Below are 25,178 nucleotides of genomic sequence, written 5' to 3' on the forward strand. Positions count from 1 at the left end.
TACACACACCACACACACAGATACACACCCCCCACACCATACACACACACCCCACCTGTACACAGACCACACACACACACTACCCGTACATACACACCACCTGTACATACACACACCCCACCCGTACATACACACATACACACCCACACATACCCCACCCATACATACATATGCACACACATACATATGAATATACAAGTAAAACTGGGGAAATCTAAGAATAATCCAAAGATTGTATCAATGTTAATACATTGGTTGTGATACTTATTATGGGTTGAATTGCGTCCCCACAAAATTCGTATGTTCAAGTCCTAAACTCCAGTACCTCAGGATGTGAGTGTATTTGGACAGAGGGCCTTTAAAATGGTAATTAAGGTAAAATGGGGTCGCATCAGTGGGCCCTAGTCCAATCTGACTGGTGTCCTTATAAGAAGAGATTAGGACACAGACATGCACAGCAGGGTGACTGTGCAAACACACGTGGAGAAGTGGCCACTTAGAAGTCAAAGGGAGGCCCCAGAAGAAACCAACCCTGCTGGCACCTCGTTCTTGGACTTCATCTCCAGAACCGTGAGAAGATAGATTTCTGTTGTTTAAGCCCCCTGGTCTATGGAACCTTGTTATGGCAATCGAGAAGACAAATACAGATATGATACTATAGTTTGGAGAATGTCACCAGTATGGGAAACTGAGCAAAGTAAGTATAAAGGGATTTCTATTTCTTAGAATTCAATATGAGTCTAAAATTATCAATAAACATTTCAATTAAAAAATAATAAACAAGGATGACAAATGCCAGCTTGTGTGCCTCTTTCTTAAAAATTCAGTCCAAAAGCCAGTAAGTCGGACCAAGCACAGAAGGCATTTGTGCATAGGGCAAAAGGAGAACCAGGGTGGGGGAGTCAGTGCCCAATCAGGGTAAGAAGGGCATTTACACAAGGGGCAAAGGAACACTGATCAAATAAAAAGTAAACACGCTGAGGAAGATGGAAAAAAGGCCTCTCATTGTTGGAGAAACGAGTTATAAATATGGAAATGGAGAAAACTAGAATTATCCCCGAGATGTTAGGTGGGAAATGCAGATATGGGTTTGAATTTGTGGTTTACAATATAGAGAGACATATAAATAAATATACTTGAGACGACACGCATATTGTACACGTACGTATATAAACACACACACACACACACACACACACACACGTTCTCTCTCTCTCCCCAGCTGAATCCACTAAGAGCACCTGAAAGCAGCAGAAGCAATGAGCACATCTAGCGCCCAGACCCTGGGCTCTAAATATGACTCTTCTATACTGAAAGTGACCACAAGCTCCTTGGAGAAGTGGCTGCTTCCAGGGCTGGGACAGGGAAAGTATCAGATGAACCTGGAACATCTTGGGGTAGCAGAAAGGAAGTGCTCAAAGAATGATCAGGACCCATCCAAAGGACACAGAAGCCACCCTGAAGGGGCTCCCCTTGGCTAATCTGGGACAATGTGAGCATCAAAATAAGTATGATAGTAATATATTACAACCCATTGTATAAAAGAGGAATCTATGATATTATAATATAATGATATAATAAATAAATGGGGACAAAAAGCTCTTCCTTGTAGAATGACAACTACTAAATGTAAGACAACAGTGGGATTAGTCACTAGTTGGTCACCATCATAGTAATAAATGACTCCACCAAGAAATGAAAGGCTGGTAAAACTCAGAGGTGAGAGTTTGATGATGAAAGGATATTTACAAATATCAAAGTCTCTCCCCATAAAATACTCATTAATTACAAAGAGAAAAGTAACTTTACTGTGGAGAAGGCTGGCCAACACCACCTTCAACCAAGTGACCAAAGTTAACATGAGCAATGGGACAAATTATTGCAACCCTGGATGGGGTGAAATGAGAAGGACACAGTATCACTTCTGAGTTATTCCTGCCAAAAACAGATAACGTGACTCAAATTATCAGGAAACCTCAGACAAACAGAAATGGAGGGACTTGCTACAAAATAACCAGCTGTGCTCTTGAAAATGTCAAGGTCCTAAAAACCAAGGACTGATTGAAGGGGACAAAATGCCACACATGACTCTGAACATTACTGGGACCACCGGCAAACCTGACCGGGATGGGGTCTTAACAGGCACGGTAGGTCCTTCATTTTGATGGGGGCTGGTCAACAACTCACTCTCAAATCTTTTAGGAAAAAGTTCTCTATTTCCTTTTTGTAAGTGTGAAATTATCTCAAAATAATGAAAGAAGGCAGAAAGGCATTGATTCCATCCCAGGTATCAATACTTGACCTGTTTGCTGAGCTCTTCCACGTCAAAGCAGGCCTTTTCCTTGTCTCTCTTTAAAACTTCAATTTCCCGCCTGTTGAAGAAGCAAAATTAACAACATCACTTCTGACCAACCAGGCTCTTGTTCCCTGGTCACCACCCAGTGTGCCGTCAGCGGCCTGGGTCTGTACCCACATCACACACCTGCTCCTGGCATTCCACAGCCACTCGCTGTCCCTACCACTACATTACTGCTGCCGCTGCTAGTGACAATGACGACCAAACCCTGATCCCAAATCACAGAGAATCTAGGAATGTGAAATTGTTCGGATTTTCAGAGAGATCATACATTGCCAGTATTTTTTTTTTTTTTTTTTTTTTAAGAGACAGGGTCTGTCTCTGTCACCCAGGTTGGAGTGCAGTGGTGCTATCATAAACGCCTGGGCTCAAGTGATCCTCCCGCCTCGACTTCCCAAGTGGCTGGGACTACAGGCACATGTCACCACGCCCAGCTAATATTTTCTATTTTCTGTAGAGACGGTACTGGGATTACCGGCATGAGCCCAGCACTGCGCCCAGCCCCGCTGCCAGTATTGTAAGAATAAACACCCTCAGTGACATTCCACAATGACACACATTAATATTTCTTTTGTAAAACATGTAACTACTCACACCCAGCAGCATAAATAAAGATGGAAACAGCCTTGCACCTGCTGAGGTCTGTTTTCCAAGGGGCTCTGGCTTATGAACTCAAGAAAAAAAAAGATTGCTAAAGGAAAACAATTAAATGTCATAATTAATAGTAATCACTTGTTACCTACTCTGGATTCTACACTTTAATCATCACGGTGCTTTTATCATCTCAGAAAAACATACTCAGCATTTTAGAGCTAAGCTCATCTTGAAAGTCACAGGGGGTGGGGCGGGGAAGGCCAAAGAAACTGTCTTTGGATACTGTGGTAGTCACAGCAGAAATGCCCCTCCCCCAACACACACCCCAGCTCCTCTCCTGCCTCAGTGCTCAGGTCCCTGCCCCTCTGCATGCCCATCTCCCTCCCCCAGCTCTGAACTTCAGAGAAAAGCAGAGCTGAAACCGGTGTCAGGACATGACCAAACAGGTTCTACTTGCCAGGAGAGCACCTCTGACCCCTGCAACAACAGGCACTGCCTTTCCCAGCCCCTAAGTGCCAGGTGGAGTATTTCAGCACAGGTGAGAAGTGCCCGTGTGTCAATTCCCAAGGGAAGCAGCCTCTGTTGTGAGCTGTCCTGAGGCCAAGGAGCTTGGGCGTTAAGGTGCCGAGCACACGTGGAAAGAGGCTGGAGCCCTCCATGCCTGTCAAGTCTGTTCAGAAGTCTACAAGGCTCACCTACTTAGGGTTTTCTGGAACGCGAGGCTGATCTGCAAATACTTCCCACTTTCTATATGGATACCTTCTAAACTCTACAGAGAGCCAATGCGCCACTGACTAAGGTCTGGATGCGAGCTGCCGAGATGCATCTTGTCTCCTCACCTCTGTGCATCATTTGTGCTTTCTGCAGCTTCAAGCTCTTGCTGAATCCTTCCCAGATCATTTTTCAATGAAGTGTTTTCTTCAGAAAGCCTATGAAATTCGATTCTGCTTGAAAAATTGAGAAAAGAAAACTTGTGAGCACTTGAGGAGAGGTGGCTGCCACGTGCACGGGGTAAGCCTGTTTCCGCAACACTAGCCTGGCTCCACAGCTGGGGCCCTGGAAATTGTGCCGTCCCCATGTCCCCTCCCCTGAAGGAGGCACAGGGCACTCTTCCTTCCCCTCTGCCTCTAACCAGTGTTAACATTTTGCATCTCCCAAGAGTCAAGCCACAGAAAACAGAGCTTTCTTAACTTCTAAACTGGTACATACCATGGACGACTAACGCTCTCAGAACCTTGGTTTCATTTATTTTGTGTTTATGGCTGCCCTGTTTCTGCATCTTATGACCTCTAACTGAACACATGCATATACTGGGTAACAATGCCAAATGCTGGGTCTCAGTCCTCGGGTATTGCAAAGGGTATTTGTCCCCTGCCAGTGAGCTCCAGTGTGGAGCTAAGGGACACAAGGAATCAGAAGGCCAAAATACATGGCACACATTCTCCTATTTAGTGACAGTCCCACCCATCCTGCACTCTGAGGTCAGCCCTAGAAGGAGAAACTTAGGGAAGTGCCCACATTGATTTATGGCAAGACACCTGATGCTAGGTGAATCCCGCAAGTGGGAGAAAGCAGGAATAAGCAGCCACTACGTGGGCCAAGTCTGCCTGGGGTCATCTTTGTTTTCTGACAACTCTAAGACAGTCTCTGGTTAGGTTAACGCCATCAATTTATGACAGATGACAAATTTACCAATAAAGACCACTAATGTGGCAGCTTAAAACCCACACTTGCTACCCACAAAATTCATTCTTAATACAGGTTGGTCTAGCTGACACTTACTCCCCTCAGTAGGTCTCTATATGGCATTAGCTTCTCATTTTTTTTAATCTAAAAACATTCAAAGCCACACAATCTCATCATGTTCACTTTACATATTAAGTTTATAATATTAAGTATAAGTATCTCCTTCATATGACTTCATTTTATCTCGTGAGAGATAAAATAGAAAATAGAGATAAAGAGAAAAATAAAGACATAGAAGTCATTGGAATTTTAAAAGCAGCAAAGGGTTTCAAGCAGGGGAATGAAACAAATGAGATCTGTGTTTTGAAATGATCACTCTGGCTCTAGCATGGAAAACAAATTGACATGAGGCACGTGTGACGGAGAGAGGGAGAGAGGGAGAGAGGGAGAGGGATTTCTACTTCCAGCTGCTTGGAGCCCAGATAAGCTGAAGGCTGCCCACTCTCATCCCCTACACAATCACCAAACCACCAAATCCTATGGGAAGCCGATTGTATAGTGACTGTCCTCACAGAAAGCAATGGAAACCTCCAAGAGCTTCCAAACAGAACAAAAACCCGGAAGCTAAAACCAAAGCTCTGAGCATTATGCAACACAAAGCTGGAGTGACCCCGCGACCAACGCCTACATCGGCACCACTAACAGCAGGGTGAAGCTGCACTGCAGGAACCTGCAAAAGCCAGGGCCCTGGAAGGAGGTTCAAGTGGTCCTAGATTAGCCAGTCCCTCACTTCTCTGCAAAAGCATCCCCTATAAGGCACCCAACGTTCCCAGAGATTAACATCAAGCAAACACGAGTTCATAAACAAAGATCAGTATAACATACAAGGAAAAAAGCCACCCATAAGAGACAGCAGAAGCAAAAAAACCGGAATTAGATCCTCTAGGAACTTCAAGTATTGGAATTATCAGACACAAACTAAAAATAAATGCCATGAAATGTTTACATAAATAAAATATGGAAATAAAAAATGAACAAGAAACTATCAACAATGATCAGATAGGACTAAACAGAATTTTTAGAAATAAACAAAAGTCAATGTCAAAATAAAAACTCAGGCTGGGTGCAATGACTCACACCTGTAATCCCAAGACTTTTGGGAGGCAGAGGCAGAGGATCACTTGAGGCCAGGGCAACATAGTGAGACCTTTTCTCTACAAAAAATAAAAAAAAATTAGACCTTTCAGTCTGGACAGATGAGGCTAAGAAAAAAAAAATTAGCTGGGCTTGGGGGCGCATGCCTGTAGTTCTAGCTATTTGGGAGGCTGAGGCAGGAGGATTGCTTAAGCCCAGGAGTTCCAGGCTGCAATGAGCTATGATGGGTCCACCGCACTCCACCCTGGGCAACAGAGCAAGACTCCGTCTCTTAAAAAAAAAAAAAAAAAAAATTAGGCCGGGCGCGGTGGCTCACGCCTGTAAGCCTAGCACTCTGGGAGGCCGAGGCGGGAGGATTGTTTGAGGTCAGGAGTTCAAGACCAGCCTGAGTAAGAGCGAGACCCCATCTCTACTAAAAATAGAAATTATATGGACAGCTAAAAATATATATAGAAAAAATTAGCCGGGCATGGTGGCGCATGCCTGTCGTCCCAGCTACTCAGGAGGCTGAGGCAGGAGGATCGCTTGAGCCCAGGAGTTTGAGGTTGCTGTGAGCTAGGCTGACGCCATGGCACTCTAGCCTGGGCAACAGAGCGAGACTCTGACTCAAAAAAAAAAAAAAAAATTAAAAAAAACCTCACTGAATGGATTAAACAGCAGGTTACACAGAGCTGAACAAAGAAACACTGACGTGGAACACAGAGATATTTAAAAAAATTCCCCAAATACGACAGAGAGAGAACATAAGATGGAAAATATAAAACAGAAGGTGAGAAGTAGAGGAAAACATGAACAGATCTAACATCATCCATCTAAGTGGAAAGAACAGTGAGAAGAGACAATATTTTAACAATGGCTGTGAGGTTTTTATGACACCAATCCACACACTCAATAGGGACAATGTTTTCTAAGTAGGACAAACAAAAAGTAAACTATACCTATGCCCAACCATTCCATTTCTAGGTCCACCCCAATGTAATTGTTCCAAAAGGCATGTACAAGAACTTTCACTGCAATACTATTTGTGAGAGCCAAAACCCGGACACTACCAAATGCCCAACAGAAGAAATAGATAAATGATGGTATATTCACACAAGACAATACACACAGCAATGCACGTGAAGGATGACAGCGCAAGCAATACGATGACTCTCACAAACAGGCTGGACCAAGAAAGAAGAAAGTTTTGTGAATGTATAGTCACAAAAGAATATACATTGTAAAACCAACAAAAAAGAATATACACTGTATGATTCCTTTATACAAGGTACTAAAACAAGCAGAATTCATCTATGCTGTTCGAAGTCAGGATAGCGGTTACCCCAGGGGGGACTTTGGTGAGTTCCATGCCTTGTTCTGGGTGCTGGTAACACAGATGAGTTCAATTTGTTGAAAATTCTTCTAACTGTACATATGTGTCCATTTTTCTTATGTATGTAACACTTCAATAAAAAATTGAAGAGAAAGAAACACATAGCAAAGAAAAACCACTGAAGATCTTAAGATCTTAAAATTAGAGGAGAAAAGTTAGTAGGCCTAATAATGACCTCTACAAGTTGTCCACATCCTAATCCTCAGAACCTGTGACTGTGTTGTTACCCAGCAGAGGAGAATTAAGGCTGATAATTATCTGATTTCAGACAGGCTCTCCTGGATAATCCAGGGGGGGCCCAATATATTCACAAGGGTCCCTAAAAGCAGAGGCAGAGGCAGAGAGTCAGTGTCAGAGTGATGTGAAATGAGAAAGATTCGGCCACCCACTGCTGGCTTCCAAGCCGGAAGGGACCATGAGCCAAGGAAGCTGGAAAAGCCAAGGAAAGGGACTCTCCTCCAAGGTAATGCAGCCCTGCCAACACCCTGATTTCGGCCCACTGATACACATTTCACCCTTCTAACCTCCAAGATACAAGAAAACATGTGTGTTGTTTTAAGCCACTGAGTTGGTGGCTGGCCAGGGCTGGGCTCATGACCCCTGCACAGCCACCCCGGCCAGAGGCTATGAGCTTGTCAGCGGGAAAGGACCCATGCAGCAGCAACAAGGTCTGTGGGTTAGTTCTGCGTTTTAAGAATGGGTAGAAACCAAACCTGTCTTTCTCTCTTGAATCTGCTTCTTTCTCGAGAGCCCGCACGACGTCTTCCAGGTGCAGAAGTTTGGTTTTCATGTCATTCTTTTCTTTCTCCAGTGCTGCATCAACCTCCATTTCCCCCAGGTCAGCAAGCTGGGGGTGGGATGGTGAGGACCCTCTCCTGGTACCCTCGTCCCCGGCCTGCTCCTCTGAGGCCTGTCTCTGGCACCCCACAGAGGCCAGCACCCTACTCCGGCTCCCAGTTCGTTCCTCTAGAACAGCCTGTGGCCTCTCGGCCTGCCCCCTCCCCAAGGAGGCTGGGCTTAGCTGTGGCCCCCACCTCTGGGGCTGAGCTGGCCAGGCATCTCCCTCCTGGGCTTCAGGCTGGCTCAGGTCTGCTGGACCCCTGGCAGAAGGCACTGGTTCCCCTGGGATGGCCCCTCTGTCCACCCCACATGGCTGTACATGTGACCACCTCTCTGGGGGAACAGAAGCCCCCTCCTCAGTGTTGAGCAAACCCCAACAGTTCTCTCTGACGCCAAGGCTCTCTGAGGGCCCAATGGCCACCAGGGCAGGGGCAGGGGCAGGGGCTGAGGCTGGGTTCTGCACGCCATCTACACAGCAGGGATGGCGTGCGCTGTCCTGTTCGCTCCTTGCCACCGGCGGCCCACCTTTCCAAAGAGCCCGCAGTGCCTCCACTTCCCGGGCAAGCTCTTCCACCTGCTTCCTGTGGGCCAGTTCTAACCTCTCCTTCTCAAGGGCAAATGATTTGCAAATCTGCGCCTGCTCTTCACTCATCAACTCCTGCAGCTTCAGCTGCTGCTTTCGACAGCGCGTGAGGATCTCCTCCTCCCTCTTTGCCTGCCGCTGCTTCTCCTGGTCGAGCTGCTCCGCCATCTCGCTCACCTGCAGCAGGTGCTTCTGCAGCAGCTCATCCTTCTCGCGCTGATGCTGCAGGGACAGGTCCTCACAGCGCGCGGCATGCTGGGCTTCCATCCACGACAGCTTCCGGCTCAGCTCGCCCTCGGCCTCTCTCCTGCGGAAACAGTGTGCGTCACACACCGCAGGCGCCGCCGGCTCTCAGCCCCAGACCCTTCTCTCGAGTTAGAAAAGGCCACCGAGCTTTTGTTCTACCACCTGTGTCCTCTCTCCTCAGCTGGCTTTTGTTATCCCTCCCTACCTCCCACACGCCCTGGGCTCCAACCCACACGCAGACCCTCCTTAGAGAATCTAACGGAGGATCTGCCCCCAACGGGGTGAGGTCCTACACACGGAAGCCAATGTGGAAGCCGCTCGCCATACGGAGTGTTTAAATGTACAAGTAAATAGAATTAAAGTCCAGGCCCTCAGTCACACTAGCCACAGTTTGAGCGCTCAGTACAGCTGTGAACTGCACAGAGGAGACGTGGGACATGGCTCTCACGGCAGTGAGCTCTACACGAGAGTGTTGGTGCCAAGACTTGGTGAGACGGGGGGAAAAAGCACAGTCAGAACTGCCCCCGAAAATCCCTTAAGCTGCCGGGCCGGGGTCTCGAGTCCAGCAGAAGCGAGGTGAGGCTGGGCAGAGCACTGAGCCTGGAAGGGCTGCTGCCCACTGCTGGCCAGGGCAGGCCCAGCAAGTGAAATGGGTCCATGGGCTGAGCAGCTCCCCAGGAGCGAGGGGCCAGAGTCCTCCAAGGCCTGTGATGGCTTAGGGTGGGCAGCTAGGCGCAGGCTTGCCTGGGTGCTGAGAGAAAGGAGCCACTCCCTACCTGTCCCTTTGCCCCCGCAGCGGGGCTCTGATCACGTCCCTTATCACACATTCTTGGGTTTAAGAGAAAACAGCCGATAGCTCAGGAAAGCACATGAGTGACAAGTGACTATCTATCCTCCCGGACAGCAGCAGGTTCCCCAAGCCCTGGGTGGCCTGGGGCCACCCTGCAGGGTCATCCTGGAGGAGAGGGAAGAGGGAGTGCTGATTCCTCCTCATGCCCCACATCCTCAGGCCACCCCAACTCCCTCCTACCAAAAAGGGAAGTGCCCACCTCCTCCAGGTTCAGGGACAAGACCTCCTGCTGTCAGCATGGTGACGGGGGCCACATCCACTCAGCCCCAACACCTGAACCTGACCAACCCCAAAGCAACCCCTCTGTGTGGCAGCTGCACAGGTACGCAGTGGACCTATTCGGCCCCAGCTGTCTGCTCAGCTGCAGCCAGGGGAGCTGGCTGGTCCCACCGTGGGCTGGGGGTGGCCTGGCCAGTATGGTGGAAGAGGGCCTTCCTTGAGCCGGGGGATCAAAACTCTCCACAGGACAGTGGATCCCAGCTGACCATTAGTGAGTCCACAATAACTTACTCTCCTCGGTCAGACTGGAGAGACAAGAACAGGCACGTGATCCTTTCTCTTGTAACTCTGACACTAGAATGCACAAAATACCAACCCAGGTTTTCTAAAAAAGCCTTTCCTCTACAGGAGGATGGCATGAACCCAAGAGTTTGAGGTTGCAGTGAGCTATGATGATGCCACTGCACTCTAGCCTGGTTAACAGAGAAAGACACTGTTTCCCAAAAAAAAAAAAAAAAAAAAATCTTTCCTTCATTTGCACATTTTAGCCTTTTCAAGAATCTCACTAACCCAAACTGATCATCTTTCTCATTGTTTTAGGGCTTTGGGACTTTTCTCCGTCTCTCTGCGTGCTACAGCCCCTCACAGTGGAAAATGAGACTGTGTTGTTAAATGATGGAGAATATGCTGCCCTTTGCTACCAGGCACGTCTAAGGCAGAAGGGAAATGACACTAAGATAAATTTCTCCACAGCAAATGGCTTCATGGCTCAAGCTCTAGTCAATCTATATTTTTAAAGTAAAATCTTTATGCCAGGACCTGTTCTTTCAGTAGTCACCCACCTGCCCAGAGGAGAATCACCCAGTTAGCATGCACTGCAATTCTCAGCAGTTAATCTAATTTCAAATTTTGGTCCTGGCCAAGAACCCCCAGACCTGAAATACTGACAGAAGCTGGGCCAGACCTGATCTGCTGCAGCTGGCTCCGATGCCGCAGGTGCAGCTCCTCCTCCAGCCGCAGGGCCAGGCTGGAGAGCGCCTGGGTGCAGCACGGCGCCGGCGCCAGTGCCAGGCCCAGCTGCTCGGGCTGGGGGCCGTGGGCCAAGTCCCGCAGCTGCTCCCGCAGGCCGTGGATAACCTCCTGAGACTTGGCGTGGAGCATCTCCAGGTCTGCTTTCTGCTCCTCCAGCACGCCCACCTCGCACTTGTGAGCCTGCTCCATCTCCTTTCTCTCCTTCTCAAAGTCCCTTTTCATTGCCTCGATTTCCCTCTCGTAGTAGTTTACCTAAAAAGAGAAACATGAACAAGGCCCTAAAAATGGCCTTGCTGACAACCCAACACAGAAACGTGGAGCTGTCAGGCACAACATCCAAAGAGCCGACGGCCCAGACCTGACGAGGTGTCAGGGTTTGTGGAAGGGACCAGTAACACGTCCTGAGGGTCCCATGTGGCTGTGCTCACCTTATCCCCTGTGAGGCAGGTCTAGCAGGTGGAGTGGGCGGCTCAGGGCCAAGCCGAGCTTGGCACATGGCCAGGCAGTGCACAGGGTGCAGAGTGTGTGACAACCACTGAGAGAACTGGGAAACCTTTGCAAGGCCAGTGGGGTGCCTGTGAACACCCTGCAGGCCCCTGATGGAGAGAACACTCTCTGGCCATGGGTGGGCAAGGGTACAGCGGGAGCTTCCAATTAATACATACAGGGAGCCCAAAGGCACAACTGCAGGGCAGAGGTGGCCCGCCTTGCTACACAAGTGGAAGAACTGGACACATGAAAACAAGACGTGGATACTGTCCCTGAAATGCCTCTACAACCTAGAAACACAGCAGGAATAAGTTCATCCAAGAGGACAGCCTCAGCCAAGGTGGACCTGGCCACAAAGCCACCGAGTCCCCCAGAAAGGGCAAATGCCAGGTCACTCAGGCTTGGAGCACATCCAGTAACTGTGATTCCCAACTGCAGAGAAGCAGGGAGGGCTGGCACAGCACAGCTGTCCTCAAGTGTCCCTGTGACACTCTGGAGTGAAACACCATTCCCTCCCCATTATTGGTCATTCCCGTGTCCTGCCTCCTGCCAAAAAGGGTTTGGGGCAGAAGGTCAGTTTTACTTATGCTTCCCTACAAACGTTCCTCCTGGCGCCGGTTCACTATGAGGCAGAGAATTCTAGGGCAAATGCAGACCTGCCCCCGCACCTTGGTCTCCAGCTGGATCCTGAGGTCTTGGTGATGTTCCTTCAGCTGCTCCATCATTATCTCCGTTTCTATACTCACTGGAGCGGAACTGCCCGTGAGCAAGACGCCTGCAAACAAGAGGACATTTCCGTTTATGTCACACCAAAGATGCCACAGGGCCCCTCCCAAACACTCCAAAGACACCTGGACGCCATCAGGGAGAGGCACACGGTGCTGGCCGTAAGGGTTGTGTTCATTCTGAAAGTTGGTGCTCCTGAGAAATCAGCATTTCACTTCTTTGTCAGAATGCAGAACACTCAGATACAGGTAGGGGACTCCCTGCAAGATCCAACAGGGTCCTTTCATTCCCTAAAAGACAGCAGTACCATGGTACATTTGCCACACCCTACGCCCTGTTCTCTGTCGATGCCAGGTACACAAAGGAATGGGAATACAGAGGACAGAGGGACCTGCCGCACTCATGGCACTGTGCAGACAACAGCAGGTGCATGCACGGAGCTTATCCATCCATCCTGTGCGTTTTAGCTTCCCCCTTTTCTTGGTGGCCCTACATTATTTACTATTACATCACACAAATGATGCCGGGCTCCAATCGATAAGGCCAGTACACTAAACCCTGGGGGATAAAACGGCAACTCAAAGTACTAAAAAATAAAAAAGCAACCCCCAGTGAAATAAAGAATCTGACGCTGACAGGAAGAGAGATACAAAGGCAGGCGACATACAGGTGGGTCCTGTGATGAGGCCTTGGACCCACGCGCACCATCTGAGTGCAGGTAGCCCTGACGTGTGTGTTGGAGGGACCCACTGCTAGGGTTTCATCTGGGTTGGTCCAGGGGCCAGGAAAGTGGGGAAAAGACACATTTTCCAACTCTCACCCTCTCCTTCCATTTCCCAAATTATTTTCCATGAAAAAAAAGTGACAGACTCAGGGACATAAGGGCCAAGAGAACTCAGGACAAGCACCTCAGGACAGAGAGCATCTCATGGCCTTGGCCACCTGCAGCTGCCACCACCTGGGCCCAGCAGCAGCTCTAGTTGGATGCTTGTCACGGCTCAGGCCACATCCCCCCTCCACTGCGATGCTGCATCCTACCCGGGCCCCCCCAGGCAGACAGACCCTCCTTCTTTTAAGGAGTCAATCAAACCTCTGTGGTCAGACTGAGGGTGCCAAAGGTGGGACGAGAAAAGGCCCCAGCTGGGGGTGGCACTGGTTTTCTCAGCAATGCCACGAAGCTCGGGGCTGCCTCCCACAGCCCGAGTTCTACTTGACAAGAGCAACCCCGGACAGAGAATCTCAGCTTGGCCAGTGCCTGATGGGTCCACATGTGGCTCAGGCTCCTTGAGGGACAAAGGGAGGAACAGTGACCCCCACCACTGTGGCCCGGCTGTGCTCCTGGCCACACGTCACACCTGCCGGGATTTGAAAATGGCCCCAAATGTGGCTGCACCCCAACAGCTCCTGGCCTCTCTGGCCTGGGGTGTGGCCCGGACGTCTTGTTCTTCCCGAAGCTTCCTGTGAGCCTGGTGGCTATCGGCGCTGCAGGTCTAGAGTGCCTCTGACTCCAAAGGAGCCTGCTGATGAGGGGCTACGTTAGGGCTCCTAGGAAGTCAGACCCACCTCACAGAAATCCCCACTAGGTTGCCCCAGGAGATTCCCATATTGACTGATTTGGGTACATGTTTTTTCTCTTTATTTATTTTTTTTGAGACAGAGTTTCACTCTGTTGCCCGGGCTAGAGTCCCGTGGCGTCAGCCTAGCTCACAGCAACCTCAAACTCCTGGGCTCAAGCAATCCTCCTGCCTCAGCCTCCCGAGTAGCTGGGGCTACAGGCATGCGCCACCATGCCTGGCTAATTTTTTCTATGTATTTTGAGCTGTCCAGATAATTTCTTTCTATTTTTAGCAGAGACGGGCTCTGGCTCTTCCTCAGGCTGGTCTCAAACTCCTGAGCTCAAACCATTGGCCCGCCTCGGCCTGCCAGAGTGCTAGGATTGCAGGCATTGAGCCACCGTGCCCGGCCTTCTATTTTATTAAGTAAACAGCTGTCAGGGTTACGGATGGGAGCAAAATGTTCTCTGAGGGGCTGAGGTTGCCATGACGTGAGATCCTAGGGAGCAGGTGGGGCTGTGGGCCCTATGGGTCCCTGTTGCAGCAGCACTGAGCTTGGAGCCAGGTGCATCATGTGCTGCCACTCAGGTAAGCAGAGGCCACACAACTGCCAGGAAGGGCAGCAACCAGCCAAGCCCACACAGTCCTCCAAAAGGACTGCAGCAAACTTCAAGGGCAGCCATAGCATCTGGATCCCAATTATGGTCTACAGAAGGAGCCAAGAACTTCAAGAGCTCTTCTTGTTCAGTGTGTCCTCACCTCATCAGCTGAGAGTGTGGGCACATGTGGCCAGGTGGGGACCCTTCCCTCAGTGCCTGGCCCCCTCCCCACCTCTCCCGGACCCCAAGGGCAACAGCTCCCACATCTCCCAGGAGCAGCAAACAGCAAGCCCTGCCAGCCTCAGTCCACACAGGCCTGTGAGTACCAGGCCTGAACACATTCGAGTAAGTTAGCTCCTCTGCTATACAAAGAGCTGTCACCAAAAGCAACTATCAGATGTAAGAACAGCCTGGGCCAAGCCATGGCTGCACCTTGTGGCTGGAGACCACCCATGCACACCTTGGCCTCACCCTTCCTCCCCCTTGGGGTGAGTACCCTGCTGCAAGGCCGCCCTGTGGCATCTCGCCCTGTGGCATCTCGATGGACCCTCCTTAGCAACATCCCTACAGGGCAGACTTCCACTTCAGAGGTCAAGACAAAAAAGGTCACCAACTCCTCTTAACCTTTCTACCCAAATGGTAAAGCCCTTCTCTCCCCTCTCCCATCTCTTGTGTGGGGGGTCAACCCCAGGCCTTGGGGCCAGCCCCTTCCCAGGCCAGGCTCCTACCTGCTGGGCCGTGTCTAGAGAGCCGCTGTTCCAGGCCCCTGGAGGAGCTCTGTCGACTCGGGGGCAGCCGCGCCCGCAGGCCTTCCAGCTCGGCCTGCAGCTCGTCATTGCGGTCTTGCAGATCCTGCGGGGACAGAGCCAGATACCTCCTCCAGCTGCTGCAGCCACTCGGCCCAGGGAACCCGGAGTGTCCGCGGCAGACCAGGCATGCTGCGAGGTGAGAGGGTGTTAGTTCTGGTCTTGCAGCACAAGATATGTAATCAGGGTTTCGAGTCCCTGACTACATGGGAAGCTGAGCAAAAACAAGGGTCCTCTCTTGACTTTCTCATGTCCCACATCATTTCTGTCACTGGATATATGAGAGGGGCTCAAAGAAAAAAGTGGAGTGGATACTGAAGGGAAATATAGAAAACCCAGAGAATCATCAACGTGTGAAATGACAAGTGCTCTGTTGAAACCGCAGAGGTGCTGTGGTGTATCTGGCAGGCAACAAGACCCTGGGATGTGCTGGAATTCTTTCTCAGCAGGTGCTGAATTGGCAAAGGGTTCTGCAGCGACGAACCACCAAAGAGGACACCATTTGCTCCAGCTCAGATGCACAAAGCAGAGATGGACGTGTCAGCGGGACAATGGCTGCTGAGCTGACACCCGAGAGAGCAGAAGGGCACTGGCGATGGTGGGGCAGGGAGACACCGTGGGGGGTGGAAGCATAAGAGGAAGAGTCTGCATTTGTGGCTAACATAATTTTGTTTATACTTTTAATGGGCTATGATAGCCCTCCCTCTCTGACATAACAAGCACACCCAGCCACTTGCTTTTTAAAGAGATGAGAAGGGGTAGGGCAGCTAGCCCACTTTATCAGACAGTTCCCTGAGTCCTACAGTCTTTCGAAGAGCATGGCATGTTGCCATGTTCACTCATGACCCTGGGCCTGGGCACTCCCACCCGAACCCAGGCAGCCTTGTGACTGCTCCGACCTAGAGGACAGCGGAAGTCAGGCCATGTGACTTCCAAGGACACAGCTTTTGCCTGGCTTCTCCTGGGATGGATGCCCCGGGAGAAGCCACTGCCATGCTGGGAGGGAGCCCCAACTATCCCCGAGGAGGCCACCTGAAGAGGACCACATGGAGGCCCAAGTGGAGAGGCAGGGAGACTCCCAGTCCACACAGCACACCCACAAAACACCATCTCCCTCTCTGGTTTCTGAATCCTATTCAAGTCTCTTTACAGCCTCTCCAGGAACCTCTCACTGAATAAACCTAATCTTCCTGAAACTGTCCCCAGAGGCCAGTCCTTGGGCCTGCCAAATGCATCAACGAGTTTCCCCTTGGAGAAGGAGCTTCTCCTTGGCAGTTCTAAGCCATCTGAGAGAAGAGACAGGCTCTGAAGATCTTGGAAGAAGCACAGATGCATGGAGAGTCACCTGTACCTCATTTAGAAACTCCTGTGCAAATACATGTTTCCCCCATGGAGGGAGCAGCCCTGTCCTGGGAAAAGGGGATGGCCAGGCGTCAGAGCCGCCAGGCAGACCCTGGAGCGTGCCCCCCTTGGCTGCTGGCTCACCCCCCCGCCCCACCACAGTGTCATGGCAACCCCAACATTCAACCAGCCGCATGCTGTCCATACAGGAGCCGCTAGCCATGTGAGCTGCTGTACTCCTGAAGCGTGGCTAGTCTCAACAGAGATGTGCCAGAAGCATAATATGCCACATTTCAAAGACTCACTCCAAAATTGGGATGTAAAATGCCTGAATAATTTGTTTATATTGGTTACGATTAAAATGATCACATTTTTGATAAGTTAAAGAAAATATATTATTAAAATTAATGTCACCTATTTCTTCCTTTTTTTAAAACTAAGCCTACTAATAAATGAATCTTCTTCCATTTTTTAACATGTCTACTAAAAAACTTAAGAGTTACATGTGTGACTCCCATTGTTTTTACTGGCCAGTGCCAATCAAGGGGTAACACAGACAGAATCATTTCTACCCAATCCCCTGCCCGCTTTGTGGTTCTTTCTGCCACTCCAAATGGGTATTTTGAGAGCACAGACACATCCTGCAAATTTAGCCGTGCCAGAAACAGGGTTTCCCAGCTGACATGAGGGGCATAGGCTTCTCTGTTCTCAGGACACGTCAAGGAACACAGTTAGCTATGACTGGTGAGGGTGGTGTGAGCCGTCCTGGGCAGCAGCAGCCTCCACGGAGCAGCTGGCAGGGCTGTGGGCCAGGGCACTTGTCCATTTTCATGTGGAAGGTGGTTAAGGGGCAGAAAAAGAGACTTGTGACAAGCCCAGCAACCACATACTGCAGCCCGGAAGAGTTGAGGGCTCTGGCCCCATTGTGGCTTTTCTTGACTTCTTGTTAATAGGGAGAAGCAAGTTCACAAGGGGAAGCAGGGCGGAATGAGGATTTCCACAGCAGCAGGGAAAGACATCTCTGGGAGGCATCGAGATGAAGGTGGTGTCTGCAGGCTGGCTGGGGGTAAGCCAAGCTGACCAAACACACACTTAGGGGGATGAAGAACTGCCCAGAAAATTGGAAATGTGGGCATCTGTTAGGCACTGGTGTGGAAACACTGAAAGGGAAAATCACACTTGGGGTTTCTGACCAAGGGCATCAGTGATGCTCCATCGCGGTGTCCACACAAAGCAACAGTAAAAACACAGAACCACAGAGACTCTCTAAGGAGCATCTGGTTAACATTTCAGAGGCCCCTTCAGCAAGGGCAGCCTTGCCAAGAAAACTGAGGCTGACGGATGAAAGAGCAAAAGCAAAAATGATAGTTATGTCAGAAGGGGATTCCCACACAAGGAAATGCAAGGAAATGTTTCCTTGCTAACAAATATCCTTTTTACAAAGGACAAGGAAATCCCCAGCAGTGAGTCTGGAAAGATCAGGTGATACACAGCGGGGAAGGTGAGGACTAGCTTTCTGGCATCTGGGGACAGACGACAAAGGTACCCTCCGCCAAAAAGCAGTGACCTTCCCAGGAGCAAGGGGCACACCAAGCACACAGATCTAGGTCTCTACAACCATTTCCCTGTGACAGGAACCAAGACTCCTTGGGGAAAGGGCAGATCCCAGGGCAAGTACAGGCAAAGCACAACATGAGCCCGGAGCATCTTGCTGTGCCAGAAGTATGGAACTATTCAACAGAACCGAGCAACAGCAAAAATGATAGTGCTATGTCAATACACAGCTGAAGACTCCCATGGGCCAAATCTTGCACAATTCAAGCCCCAAAGTAATTAAGCACAGTCATGAATTATAACCCACTGGGGAAAATGGGAATTCACAGTCCCTACCAATGGTAGGTGGGTAGGTAGAGAGGACTTCTCCAGCTTACAGTAGAACGCCAACGGCAAGGACGGATGGCAGGGGTGGCTGAAGTGGGAAAACCATCATTTTGTAAAAATCATAGTAAAGATTGAGTCAGGTAAGAATCAATGGATGCTAAATTCAGGGAAGATCTTGATCAATGGATGCTAAATTCAGGGAAGATCTTGATGAAGAGCAGGATATTTGCATGGTCTTAAAGTGTCTTCCCACTGATTGCTTATTAGTTGGAAGGGAGAAAAAAAAAAACCCAGTAATTTTACAGTGGGGAAATCAATCAGGCAACACCTTGACCAGGTGCTCAGAATCAACACTACCAAGGAGGGACAGATGGACACAACATTACCTATGTGGTGTGCCAGCTGAGAATGCACAGCCTCAATCTAATCCAAGGAAACATCAGAAAAACAATGAGAATGTTTCTATGAAACGGGGGGGGGGGGGAATATTTTGAAGTATTCTTCAAAAATATCAGTGTCGGCAGGGCGAGGTGACTCAAGCCTGTAATCCTAGCACTCTGGGAGGCCGAAGCGGGAGGATCGCCCGAGGTCAGAAGTTCAAGACCAGCCTGAGCAAGAGCGAGACCCCGTCTCTACTAAAAAATAGAAAGAAATTATCTGGACAACTAAGAATATATAGAAAACATCAGCCAGGCATGGTGGCTGTAGTCCCAGCTACTCGGGAGGCTGGGGTAGGAGGATTGCTTGAGCCCAGGAGTGTGAGGTTGCTGTGAGCTAGGCTGACGCCACGGCACTCTAGCCGTGAGCAAGACTCTGTCTCCAAAAAAAAAAAAAAAATCAGTGTCATAAAAGACAAAGAAAGGATGAGAAAATGTTTTGGAGTAAAGGGCATTAAAGAAACAAGACAACTGAAGGCAATAGTTAGTCCTAGACCATACCCTGTCCCTGGAGAGGAAAATGCTCTGAAGAACATTAGTGGATTCACTAAGGAAAATGAAACAGGGACAGCAGGTTAAAGTGCTGTACTGATGTCAACTCACGAAGCCAGTAAGGGAGCCACAGTTATGTTAGAGAATATTCTTACTCAGCAAGGTGCTGGGAAACTTGCTCTCCAGGAAAAAAAAAAAAAAGCTCTAGTTTGTGGCTTTTGCGAATTTCTGTGGTATAAATTACTCCTACTCGAGTCCATTTAAAAAGCTATCTAAGGTTTAACAAGAAGCTAGCAAAATTCCTGAACATTTACTAATTGCCTACAGGAGCAGGAACACGCATAGCACTGCCAGGTAAACTGGATTAAGCCCACTATTAGGAAATGCACACTCAAGCATAGAGGGGTGATGGGTCGTGGTGGATGTAAGTTACCCTGAGATGGTTCAGAAATAATTACATACATACAATCACTTCTATACAAGCACACACGGAGAGTGTGCAAGTATGGAAATGATAAAGCAACTGGGATGAAGGGTGTACAGGTGTTTCTTGCACTATTTTTATGTTTGTAACTTCATGTAATTTTTAAATTATGTTCAAATAAAAAGTTTTTTTAAGTACCCTAAATGTTAGTTTGAAACAGACAAAAATATCCAAAAAATGGAGAAAGGAAATCTCTAAATAGGTTAGCAATAAAACATAAAATATCTCTGCTGTTTCAAATATAAAATTTCAAGAACCAAAAGTGAAAAGGGTAACAGATCTTTAAGTAACAGAGTCATATTAAAGAAAGAAAGGGTTTATACTTATTTGGAAACTCCAGTGCCCTAAAGGACCATTTTCATGGAGGGGTATCTCCGGGTTCTGTGTCTGCTCAACACGCTTCAGGGGAAGAGGCTCGGCATGGAACTGCAGTCCCCACAGAACGCTGACAGGCCCCTCCCCACTCTACACACACCAGGCAAGTCAGGGGTGTGACACAGCTCACCACACACAAGATTCTCAAAAGGAGACTCAGACAGTGCAGGAAAAGACAACAGGGCACCCAGGATTTGGGCTGGACTCAGAGGGCAAACCACAGACAGGATGCACGGCCCACTCGGAGCAGGAGCCAGGGCTCACCTTGATCCTCTAGGGTGGTCAGAGCAGCGTGCAGCAGGAACAAAGTCAACTTACTTTAAATTGGAGGGAAGTCATCAAGAAATGAATCAATGACAGATCCTTAAAATGTTTTATCTGCTTCTCTGGCACAGGGCAGCTCAGGAATTAATCACCAGTTTTGAGGATAGATGTTCTCCCCCAAATATCTGCTCCACTTTGAAATTATATAAAATGACTTTATAACTATTAGTGCTTTAACAATCACCACAGGCCAAGTATGGTGGCTCATGCCTGTAATCCTAGCACTCTGGGAGGCCGAGATGGGAGGACAGCCTGAAGTCAGGGGCTTGAGACCAGCCAGCCTGAGCAAGAGTGAGACCTTGTCTCTACTAAAAATAGAAAAATTAGTCTCTCCTGAAAAAATAAAAGAAAGAAAAATTAACCGGGCATCGTGGCTCACACCTGTAGTTCCAGCTACTCAGGAGGCTGAGGCAGAAGGATCGCTTGAGCCCAGGAGTTTGAGGTTGTAGTGAGCTATGATGACACCACTGCACTCTACCCAGGGCAACAGAGCGAGACTCTGTCCCCCCCCCCCAAAAAAAAAAAAAAAAATACTGACCAAAATGGTATCTTCAGAAATAATGACAGATTTTCAGTGTGAGGTGACTTGGAGCAAAGGCAACTGGCACACGGAAAGAATCAGATATAACTAAAACCAGAGGTGCTGCTGTATTACCACACAAGGTACCTAAAGATTACTGACCTGGTAAAATTAACTCAGTTTCAGACAATCACATCTTCAGATAGCTATAAATTATGGCCACCCAACTTGAAAATTTGTATAATTATCTATTATTAAAGCAAATACAGAGGATAAATAAATGAGTGAACAGTAAACTACTGATATCCTTAGATTTTTCTTATTTTTGCTGGTGGGGATTATATAGGGGTTTAGCTGGCTGTAATCTGAGGATGCACATTACTTATCGTCATTCACTTGACAATATTGCCTAGATAGAATCCCATGTCTAGAATCATCCACTTCCACGTTATCTTCAAGGCTACATGGGATTCTTTTAGAACAAGAGTCATAATATGCCCTGCCATCCCCGATACTTGGTTGTTTCCAGTTTCCACTGTTGAGACTTGTTTGGACATAACTTTTCTTTATGCCAAGGATGTGAGAGGGGTAAGTGGGTCAGAGGCTGAGATTTTGTTTTTGTTTTTTTTTTTTTTTTTTGAGACAGAGTCTCACTCTGTTGCCTGGGCTAGAGTGCCGTGGCATCAGCCTATCTCACAGCAACCTCAAACTCCCGGGCTCAAGCAATCCTCCTGCCTCAGCCTCCCAAGTAGCTGGGACTACAGGCATGTGCCACTATGCCTGGCTAATTTTTTTTCTATATATTTTTAGTTGTCCAGCTAATTTCTTTCTATTTTTTAGTAGAGACGGGGTCTCGCTCTTGCTCAGGCTGGTCTTGAACTCCTGAACTCAAGCGATCCTCCTGCCTCAGCCTCCCAAAGTGCTAGGATTATAGGCGTGAGCCACTGCGCCCAGCCAGAGACTGAGGTTTTTGATGGTGCCTGATTTTAGCCACGAATACACCTCTCTTTATAAAAAAAGTTTCTGTATAAGTTTTGCATAAATTAACTTTCAGTAAATTAAATCCTAACCAGGAGGTAACTACTAAGGAACCATGTGGTGAATTACTTTAAAAATCAAAGAATGGTTCTGTATTGTCAATATCAACCCAACTCAACTCTGGCTTGTTTTTTTCTATACTAAAATTTCTTCAAGAGGATTGATCCTGTGGGCCAGAGCAGGGCAGGTGAGACAGGGAAAGGAAGCTGGACCCCCAGCCATCAGCCCACCTGTAAGGCAGCCTTCAAGGCACTAAAACTGGGCTTTCTTCGCAAGTCTAGGAAGCGCCTGACCTTTAGAACAGTCCAGTCTCAGCATGCTCAGGGCAACAGGCAAGTACGGAAAGGAGATGCCAGAATGGCCTGGAATGCAGCAGCATGCATTTAAAATGTGCCAAGGAGGCAGTGGTCCAACCCCAGGCTCTACCTGAGCCTGAATGATCAGACACTCAGCATCTGTGTCCTACAGAACCAGAAGCCGATTCAGAAGGACAGGAGGGTCTGCAGAGCTGCAAGGCCACCAGGGTAGGCGTCCAGGCCTCCCGCCAGCCTGGCTGTGGCCCCCAGGGAGGGATTCATGACACAAGAAGATTTGAGTTGCCTTCCTCATGCCCAGCCTCTTTTGGCACAGTGGCACTTCCAGGGACTCCGCGTCCTGTGATATCGCAAGACACTGACACAGAAGCAGATACAAGAATCCAGCTGTCCACCATCAGGCCAGCCATTAAAGAGATTAGCAATACAATGGTATACTTCTCAATTAATTTTTCTTTCTTTTGGAAAACAGCTATTTTCACAAAAAGATGCTAATTTATGTTAGCCTGTTACTACTTTATTATTCTTAAATGAATTCATCCATTTTTCAATTTCCACTTTAATTTTTACCATGGTAAATACTAAATATAAGCCACATAACATACATCAACAAAAGCTCTTTGAAATCCTTGGTAATTTTAAGAGTGTACGGGGGTCGTGAGGTCTAAATTTTGCTCGCCACTTCTGCCCGCTCTCTGCCCAGATGTCTCCGACTGAATGGGATGGATACCCATTGTCAGATTTGGCCCAGGAAATCTGAACGTTAGCACGAGAAAACAAGACGAAGCCCTGCATGGTACCTGGAAACATGGAGGTGGCATTCAGAACAGGTGGATGCAAAGCCAGGGAACCCTCAGCCCAGGGTGCTTGGCCAGCCTGTGGCCAAGCACAGCCGCAGTCAGAGGCTCCACCTGGAGGAGACACTCTGCCATCCCCTGTGGACCACACTGTACGTGGACACTGAGAGTCTGCACACAGGACTACACGGAGGGCAGGGCAGGGCACGTACCCGGCACTTGACCTCATAGTGCTCCAGGACCGCTGTGAACCGCTCCTCCTGGGCCAGGAGCTCCGTGCTCTGCGGCTCCAGCTGAAAGTCAGATACACAGGAGGTGACGGGCCGGCCTCAGGCCAGCAGAACTGCTCCTCCTACCCCTGGGACCTGAGAACCTGACTGGCTTCTCCGACGCCAGGCTCTGCATCTCCAGGTATAACCACTCTGTCCCTCCTCCCCTTCCTCCCTCCTTAGCCTGTTTAAAAGGTCTCAGAGAAGAAGGATTTTCTGGATTTACTGATTTATTGAAGATGGCCATGCTCACACCTGGAGCCAGGACCCTGCCCTGGGCAGCCCCTCTCCACCTCCTCCTCCTCCCAAGGCAATCTGAGGCCCAGGTGGGGGCCTCGAGGTGGCACAGAGCTTTACCCTCCCTCTCCACCAATCCCTGAGGCCTGTGCAGATGGCGCTGGCCCCGGCCAGGCAACAGCACCCCCTGTGCTGCCATGAAGGGGAGCAGAGCAGAGGGAAGTCCCCATACTAATTTTCTCTCCACTCTAAATTTTAGTAGAAAAACATTAAATTCAGTCACCTTGCTCATCTTTCTTAAGATGCCACCTACTTTTTACCCAGCTCCCGCAGGCCCTTCTCTCTGAAGACTCACAATCTGCAAAAGGACTTGCCTTGTCCTTCAACACCAACTCCAGGTCGTTCTGCAGTTTCAGGACCCGCTTCTCTGAATCCGAGAGCTTTTCCACCACTTCCACAATCTCCTTCTGTAAGCGACCGTTTTCCTATGAGACACAGCCCATGATTCATCAGGTTCAGGAAGCGCAGGAGGAGGACATGGGTGGGACTGGTGTCACTTCTCTACCAGTGAGAGACTTGTTCACCAACAGCACTGGTGATCAGCACTGGTGAAGAAACCCCTCAAAAGGCGAGGCACCTGGGTGCTGGCTGCCTCCGTGCTGTGCCGTGGGCTATGGTGGCAGAGGACAGGCACCTCATTGCAGCCAAGGGGTGGGTGCAGGTCATGGGACACTCACCAAAGCCCACGAAACCTCTCTGGCTCCAGGCCACAAACCCAGGCCTTTGACAGGCTGGGCTTTAGTTCTGGTATTTTTGCTGACCCGGGGTGCACCTGGTCTCTGGGGGTGCAGCAGTACAAGCTGCGGTCACTGGCTCTCCCTGACCTCAGGTCCATCTGACCCAGAGCAGAGAGCAGGAGCGAGGGGGAGGGGGAAGGGGCAACACCACTGCTAGCACAGCCAAGACCCTTGTGCTCTGCTGAGAAGGGGACTCCTCCCTGCTGTGAAAACAAACATTCCTTAGTTTGAAGCCCCAGGCGTTTCCCTACCTTGACAGATAAGCTTAAAGCCACCAGCAGATGTGCTGCCTTGACCAGGAAGATATGGGTGTGAGTGGATGGACACTCGGGCTCCCCCTACCTTCAGGGCCAGGGTCAGCTTCTCTCGAAGGCTGGCCTCCTCGGCCTGCAGGCGCCCCACGTCCCGCTCCAGCGCAGCCCTCTGCCTACGGGCCTGTTCCCAGAACAGCTCCCGCTCCGTCTCCACCTCAGACCGCAGGAGGTTCAGCCTTCCCCTGTACCCCTGTTCCAGGTGCCTGTAACACGTCATACACACATCACTTCAGGGCTCCCCCAAGCTGCCCAGGCCCACAGGGGCCCCCAGCCCCACCCCTGGGACCCTTAGCACACGCCAGGCCACCTTGCCTCTTGCCTCTGCAGAACTGCTCATGCTGAAACGCAAGCCTGGGGGTGGATGTGTGTCCTTCATGGGCTGATGGAGGTGACCCCAGAAAAGGGGAGCCAGTGGGTCACCCTGTGAATGCCAGCAGCTGCAACCCTGGAGC

General features: G+C 49.4%; 1 protein-coding gene across 1 annotated transcript in view; it reads right to left on the reverse strand.

Annotated features, from left to right (window-relative positions):
* NINL (ninein like) overlaps positions 1–25,178 on the reverse strand; it is a 113,226-nt gene that overhangs the window by 14,790 nt on the left and 73,258 nt on the right. Inside the window, exons 11-18 of the mRNA XM_069496005.1 lie at positions 24,755–24,929; positions 23,990–24,100; positions 23,322–23,402; positions 15,029–15,152; positions 12,091–12,197; positions 10,866–11,185; positions 3,790–3,894; positions 2,303–2,372 (exon numbers count right to left, since the gene is read on the reverse strand). Of these exons, the coding sequence (XP_069352106.1) occupies positions 2,303–2,372; positions 3,790–3,894; positions 10,866–11,185; positions 12,091–12,197; positions 15,029–15,152; positions 23,322–23,402; positions 23,990–24,100; positions 24,755–24,929 (1,093 nt within the window). The remainder of the gene's footprint in view (positions 1–2,302; positions 2,373–3,789; positions 3,895–10,865; positions 11,186–12,090; positions 12,198–15,028; positions 15,153–23,321; positions 23,403–23,989; positions 24,101–24,754; positions 24,930–25,178) is intronic.

This window comes from Eulemur rufifrons, chromosome 20 (assembly GCF_041146395.1).
Source record: "Eulemur rufifrons isolate Redbay chromosome 20, OSU_ERuf_1, whole genome shotgun sequence".
Taxonomy (NCBI): Eukaryota; Metazoa; Chordata; class Mammalia; order Primates; family Lemuridae; genus Eulemur; species Eulemur rufifrons.